This window comes from Phaseolus vulgaris, chromosome 2 (assembly GCF_000499845.2).
Source record: "Phaseolus vulgaris cultivar G19833 chromosome 2, P. vulgaris v2.0, whole genome shotgun sequence".
Taxonomy (NCBI): Eukaryota; Viridiplantae; Streptophyta; class Magnoliopsida; order Fabales; family Fabaceae; genus Phaseolus; species Phaseolus vulgaris.
In genome coordinates this window covers 49,367,450-49,374,657 of record NC_023758.2, presented here as the reverse complement: position 1 = coordinate 49,374,657, position 7,208 = coordinate 49,367,450, and the positions used below count along the sequence as shown (strand labels likewise).

The following is a 7,208-nucleotide window of genomic DNA, read 5'->3' as shown; positions in this document are numbered from 1 at the left end:
TCGCAAGTACCGGTCGACCGCCACCTACACTTGCTCGATTATCATCGCAAGTACCGGTCGACCGCCACCTACACTTGCTCGATTATCATCGCAAGTACCGGCCGCTCACTACGCTTGCTCGATTAAGATCGCAAGTGCCGGCCGCCCAACGCCCGCTTGCTCGATTAAGATCGCAAGTGCCGGCCGCCCAAAGCCCGCTTGCTCGATTAACATCGCAATTGCCGGCCGGTCACCCAGTACACTTGCTCAATTAACATCGCAAGTGCCGGCCGGCCCGACAGCCCGCTTGCTCGATTTTTAAACTTTCACACTTAGAATGTGAATTGTGCAGGCAGAAGAAATGCTTTACCATTTCCTTACCCGCCTCAGCCAACGCGGGGTTCCAGCGCCAATGACGTGTCACTCCTACCATGAAAACCCGAAAAAACCCTACAAAAGAGAGAAAATAAATATAAAACAGAAAAAGTAGCGTATTCCATTTTCTATTCGATTCAAAACTAGCACTGGCTTCCTCTTTTCTCTCTCTGCTCCCTTCTTCCGCCCACAACGATCATCGCTCGAATCACTACAACGATATCAAACACGAAAATCTATAACACCATATTCGATTGGTATTTGATTTGAGTGAAATCAAACTAAGATAGTAATGTTGCAACTGCGAAGATAATTCTCCAGCAATGTTTGAAGGACTGGTTCATCAGTTGCTTCTGGGTTACTTGGGACGATATTTCAAAGATATCCAGAAAGAGCAGCTGAAGATTAGGCTCGGTACGTGATTTACTCGTTGTGCTTATTCAGTAATTATATTTCCTATGTTTTGATACTAAACTTTTGGGAGTATGTTAGTGCGTGTTGGAATTACCCTAGTGTTACGTTGATTTGATGCCAATGCTGCTTCCCCTCTTTCTTGGCGAACTGATTTTTGAGACATTTATTATTTCATAGAGGAAGTACTATTGGAAAATGTGGAGCTAATACTTGACGCATTTGATTATCTCCAGCTTCCCTTTGCACTAAAACAAGGTATAGCAAATTCCTCCTCCTACAAAATATAACTAACAAATGCAGCTCATTTCCATAAAAAATCTGGACCTGTTTTTCTACTCCATACGCTTTGTATTCTATTTATAACTATTCTGTTCTGTTTTTAATTTTTTCTGATAAAGTGGTTGATTGAAAGAAGTGTACTGGAAAATTCTTTGGAACTCCTATTTTTTCTTTCCTAACAGCTTGAAAATTTGGCTAGGTCGAGTTGGAAAGTTAAGCATAAAAATTCCATGGAAAAAGCCTTGGGACCCCATTATAATAATTTTAGAGGATGTCTTTATTTCTGCATCACAGCGAGGTGATCAAGAGGTACTTCTTAATTCCAGCATTCTGTGTCTAAGCTTGTCTTTCAAAAGCAACCTATAACCAATACTTGTAACCATTAATGAAAAAAATAGTAAAGAAATTTTAGATTCTCAGTTGTATCATTTGTAGTAAGTACTATATTTATTGTAGAGTTTATACGTGTTGTTATAGTGGAGTTCTGATGCTGTTGAAAAAAGAGAATTTGCTGGAAAAAAGGCCAAGCTAGCAGCAGCAGAGTTGGGGAAATTATCCAGACGGGTGTGTGGTAAGCCATTTAACTTCGATTCGAAGAGTTTATGTTCAGATATATTTTATTTATTTTATATGTAAGAAGAAAAATTAAATTTCCTTGTCAAGCTCCAAATAAGGCTTTGGATTGTATCGAACCTTGATTTGAGTGATAGGGAATTTATTTATAACTTCAATGGAAGGCCTGAAGAAGGGTTTACCTCTTATTCCAAAAAAGTAAAAACTAAAATTTTCTTCTGTATGATGTCAATTCTTGAGGTCTAACTTCTTGATAAAGCACCTTCGCCCTGTCCCTGTGGCTACACTGCCTTGACATATTGAAACCTTGTTTTTTTATCTGTTTTAAAAAAATATTTTATATTCATTACTTAACATAAATTAGGACGAGCCTTGGTGCAACAATAAAGTTACTGCTTTGTGACCTGACTCATGTGTTCAAATCCTGTAAACAGCCTTTCTGCTCTTTGGGCTAAGGTTATTTACATCTACCATCCTCAACCCTTACTATCAGGAGCCTCGTACACTGGGTTCTTTTTTATTCTTTACTTATTAAATGACAATTAACATTGACATCCTTTTCCATTTTTCCATGGTAGGTTTTCTTCTCAATTCCAGTATATCTTATCAATGAATCTTTTTTAAGGACTTTTATTAACCTTAGGTTCTCGTGTCAGTGTATGAATTTCAATTTCTTCATTTATACGAAACTTATCTAGGGCTTTCAAAAATATTTGAACTGAACTAAATTGATTCTAAATTGAATTGTATAAAAAAATTAAACTGAATTGTTGTATTAGTTTAATTTTTGAAGACTGAATTGTTCTTATATAAAACTGTTTGAACTAATCTGGACTATAACTTATGAAATTGGAAAATATTCTAAAATGAAATGTCCATTGGTAGTAATTCAATCCATTCATATAGTTCAAGCAATTCTAAATTTAGAATAATTTAATTTGATTCAATTCACTAAAACCGTGATGCTGTTACCATTATACTATTTAGTTCAGTTCTGTTGAATCACCTTTAAAATTCAATTTCATAATAATTCAATTCAATTCTAATTGCTTAGCCCTAAACTTAGTAGGTCCTAGTCAATTCCTTCTCTTCTTAACGGGGGAGGAATGTGTAGTGATCAATCCATATGTTTTCAAAGACAAGATGGGGACCAATAATCTTTATTATTTACTGGCTAGTCGGTTTGTTCGGTTTTCAATCCCTATAAAACAATGATTTGGGAGAAAATGTTTTTTATGTTGTTACATGCTTTGCTATAGAGAACAGTAGGATACATTATCCTCCAATGGCTTTTTACTTTCCTCTCCTCTTTCTAACAAACTTTTGAGAATTTAATAATCTTCCACAAGATTAAATTTCAATTTTTGACCTGTTTTCTTGTGCTAATCCATGTGTTGGTCAACCTATTGTCAAGGTGAAATAATTGTATATTTGGTTTTTATTAATGGTTTTTTTCTGCAGGTAGTCAAGCTGGGCAATCGTTCATTTCTCATGTCACTACAAAGGTAGGATTATTTATTTTTTCACTAGGTATTATTGTTGTTTATGCCTAGGCTAGTGTGTTCTTGACAATCTAGTCTAGTTTGTCCTAGGTGTCAAGGACCATGGTCCTGTAAGCTTGTCTTATTTGGTAAATGCTCAAGAATGATTTTCATTTGTAATGTGCCCTCATTCAATCTACTTAAAAGTGTTAATAGTGCATTTTTTTAAACCGTATTGGGCTAGCTCAACCAGTCAAACTAGGAACCAGTTTGGTTATACCCTCAACAATTGGTGACGATGAAGGAGTGTTGGTGGTGGCAATTGGAGCTTTGGTTACGTTGATGGGAGCTTCAATGATGTTGATGGTGATGGGAGCTCAACAATGAGGATGGTAATGGGATGTTTAACAATAATGATGGGAGGGTCGGACAATTATGGGAGGGTTAGTGTTGGTGATATGGGGGTTGATGATGACCTGCGACAGTTATATTAGGGTCGTTGGTAGCCAACAATGGGAGAACAATGGGTTCGTCGCGATTAGTGTAATTTTGCACCTTTGATACGAATCAGCAATTCATCACCTTTTCTTTTTTACTTTTCTTTCACCAACTGATGAAAGAATTGAATAGTCACATAACCTTAAATTGTTAAGTGAAAAGGATTGGAAGGAGCACAATTAAACTTATCCCATTTGATTAGTCTACTTTCCACTACTTCATTCAATGGTTGCACTTTATTTGGATTTTTCATTGCTTCGTTTCCATTTTTTCAAAATAGAGGATATAAATATAAAAGCTTAAATATAGCTACAATTTTTTTTTGTTAGACTTAGCCTAACTCAAATTATTGCTTTCCTTGAATCTTGGAATTAGATTGTGGTTTTGATGTTGTCCACAAATTCTCAGTGTCCATTTTTTCAGAAATTTCAGATTTTTTATTTCCATTTTATTTTAAATTTTGTTTTCCCTTTTTTTTTCAGATTATTTACTTCCAAACTTGTTTATAAAATATTGTAGATTATATTTTCTAATTCTTTTATTCAGATTTTTTGTTTTTATTCAGTAAAGAAACTTGAATTTTGATTAATATAGGCTCACTCGCACGTTTCTTCCATCAAATCTTTCTATACCTTCATCTATCACATTTAATGTTATTAAGATATTTTTTTTTTCCATTAAGTCTTAATAAATGAGTTATTGGACAAGGAATTAAACCATTTTTCTAACTAAAAATCTAAAATTTAACAAAAATAACAGTTAAAGTCTAAATAAACCAGTTCGATGAATAAGTGTAAATAAACCCAGTTAAATGAATCTTATTTAAATCAGTTAATTAATTCACAATTACAATCCAAAAAACTATGATTAGAAGTTCCAAGTTTGAATAAAACTATGATCCTCTTTTTTTTTTTTTCCTTTACCGTTTGAGATACTATATAGCCTACGAAACCTATATTTGGAAGTTGTTTCGCCTGACTATTTAACCTTTTTTATTATAATTTGTTTTCTTCACCACCAATATATTTGGTTATTGTTTTATAATTCTCAAATATATTGTTTTCATTATCTTAATCATATTTATCATACCAACCATCAACATTGCCAACACCTCCACACCATGATTAACCACTATTATTTATACTATTGTTACCAAAACACTTATCACCACTTTCACATTTCTGGTCATGTTTACTACTATTATCATTTTGTTATTATAATGTTATCTTCATTCAAAACAATTATCACGTCGTTGTCATTATTATTGTAATAATTATCATCACTTTTTATCATTGTTTTTACCATTCACCAGCATCATTTCATTTCATCTTGTCATTATTATCATCATTATTATTATTATTATTAACAATACCATGATTAACATCAATATTATTCTCATCACTACTTGTTACCTCTTATTATTGTATTGTCATTTTATCATTATTATCTTATATTATCTTTAATTTCAACTATATGCTAAATATTGTATTTGAGAAGAAAACTTAATGTGTCTAACTTCATTTATAGTTATAATCTCAAAGAAAAATAACACTATTTTTAACATATAAATAAAGTGCAGGAAGTGTTGCCGTTATAGTATAAATGTTGTATTATTAACATTGGAGGAGAAAATTGCTATATGATGAAATAACTGAGTATTGAAAGAAAACAATACAAAAGAAATTCAATTTATTGTTTATGTTTTGAATTTATTACATACTTATACAAGTAGATTGTGAAACTTATAGATCCTAAAAGTTATCTATTATTTATGTCAATAAATACAATATAAATACATTTGTTCTTTGTATTTTTGTTGTTGTATAAACATATACACCCGTCTACCTTTATATTTTATTATAGTTCCTTTGCCCACAAATAAATAAAAAATTGTAAATATGTTTAAACAAATTATTCAGTATTGTATATAATATTAAAGTAGAGAGTAAAAGTTTTCATATAACATTATAACGTCATATAAAAAAAAGATTAAATACATGTACTAACAATATTATATAATAAAGTTACAAGATAGATCTAAAACAAACCACAAATAGTGTAGTTTGATTAAATAATTCTTATATCCAAAACATATCATTTTTATTCTTAGTTTGTACATATTTTTAATAAGAAATCAAACCAAACAATACAGCCCAGATTAGTTCTATAAGGGGAATAGAGATTAAAACCTGCCGTTCATTTTAAAAAAAAACTAGAACTTTTCCTTTTAAAAGCAGTTTTTTTTTTTCTTTTGTGAAAAAATATACTTATACTTTTTAAGAATCTTTCTCTAAAAAAGATTTACCTTTAAAAAATTGCGTAGTAGCTTAGGACAAATCTTCTTAGACAATAAATAATCTTATTGAACCAAGGGAGTTACTAAAAAATCTAAACAATAATATTTACACAATCGTTGGTAATATTAACATCGCCGAAAAAAATGGTAACGGCAAAATATACACAATTCTTTGCTATACAAATGCTTAACTAGGACAAAACATATTAAGTTGTTTGCTCATTGCTTTGATTTTCTACATAAAAATTTCCTTCCTCCTTCCATGTTTCCTTCGTTCTAGACCTGGAAGGTTTTGAGGAAGCAGAACGGCATGGAGGCCAAATGTAGGTAGGTAAGGGGACTCTGAGCCTAAAACTGTAAAGAGCCGCAAACAAATGTATTCGTTTATCAAATGTGAATGAAGACATGTATGTAAGTGCTTATCTTCTTTCCTCCCCAAAGCCAGAAAGCTTGGTGATTCCAATTTATGAAAAAGGCATGCCAATCTAGATTTGAATTTTAGTGGTAGAAACTACATTTCCATAATACAGACATAATAAACCTATTTCATTCTAGCACGATGCAGAATCCGCCCACAGTCCCATGCTTTACCTTTCTCTTTTTCGATAGCAGACAATAAAATCTGTAACAAATTGGCTGCATCTTCCTTACTTGCCAGTTCCAAATTTGTCTGAGGAAATGGAAGATGAGTGGCATATTGGTTCCAACGTACAGATCTTGTTCTGCCACCACTACCTCCCTTGGGAGAATGCTGATTTTGTCTTAATAAGGACTCTGGTCTACTACCAACTATGTGTACAACCCCTTCACTACTGTCCGCATGTATTATATTCTCCAATCCAATCTCCCATTCAACTATCCACTCCAAATCAACAGGGATGCCACAGAATTCAGGCTTGCCTAAGTTCATCAAACTCGCACTGAAAACAATCAGTACAAATCTTTCTGTTAAGACAACAAATTTTCCAGCTTCTTTAAGGGCTTTGCAAGCCACTAGCTTCTCATCTTTGAACTTCAAACCATCATCAGCTTCCACAAGTACGGATGTTCCAACTGCTTCTTCCCACGAATAAGGTTTTAATGGAAATTCACGGCACAGTGGCCTTCGAAGCCGAACCCTATAGTGTTGCGGTCTTAATTGACTGGGTTTACTACGGTTTCTAATACTGAGAGCAGTTTTTCCCGTTACTTCAAGTATACTAGCAGCAGGTTTAGCCACAAGTCCTGTAATCCCTAATGCAACTCCTTCAATAAAGAAAGAAGAAAAAGAAAACACGGTCAGTAGCCAAGCAAAGAGAATACTTCATCTCAAG

At 33.1% G+C, this 7,208-nt stretch overlaps 2 protein-coding genes across 5 annotated transcripts in view; one reads left to right on the top strand and one right to left on the bottom strand.

Moving 5' to 3' along the window:
- Positions 1-217: 217 nt before the first annotated feature.
- Positions 218-7,208, top strand: part of LOC137813030 (intermembrane lipid transfer protein VPS13-like) — a 30,836-nt gene continuing 23,845 nt past the window's right edge. Inside the window, exons 1-6 of one of the 4 annotated variants that reach the window (XM_068615309.1) lie at positions 219-768; positions 946-1,023; positions 1,247-1,356; positions 1,525-1,618; positions 3,082-3,125; positions 3,346-3,825. In XM_068615309.1, the coding sequence (XP_068471410.1) occupies positions 678-768; positions 946-1,023; positions 1,247-1,356; positions 1,525-1,618; positions 3,082-3,125; positions 3,346-3,363 (435 nt within the window). In that variant the 5' untranslated portion in view covers positions 219-677 and the 3' untranslated portion in view covers positions 3,364-3,825. Of the gene's footprint in view, positions 769-945; positions 1,024-1,246; positions 1,357-1,524; positions 1,619-3,081; positions 3,826-7,208 lie in introns of those variants that run through there. The other 3 variants (XM_068615306.1, XM_068615307.1, XM_068615305.1) reach the window with 3 other exon arrangements.
- LOC137813029 (intermembrane lipid transfer protein VPS13-like) overlaps positions 5,976-7,208 on the bottom strand; it is a 51,301-nt gene continuing 50,068 nt past the window's right edge. Inside the window, 1 exon segment of the mRNA XM_068615304.1 lies at positions 5,976-7,140. Coding sequence (XP_068471405.1) covers positions 6,437-7,140 — 704 coding nt within the window. The 3' untranslated portion in view covers positions 5,976-6,436.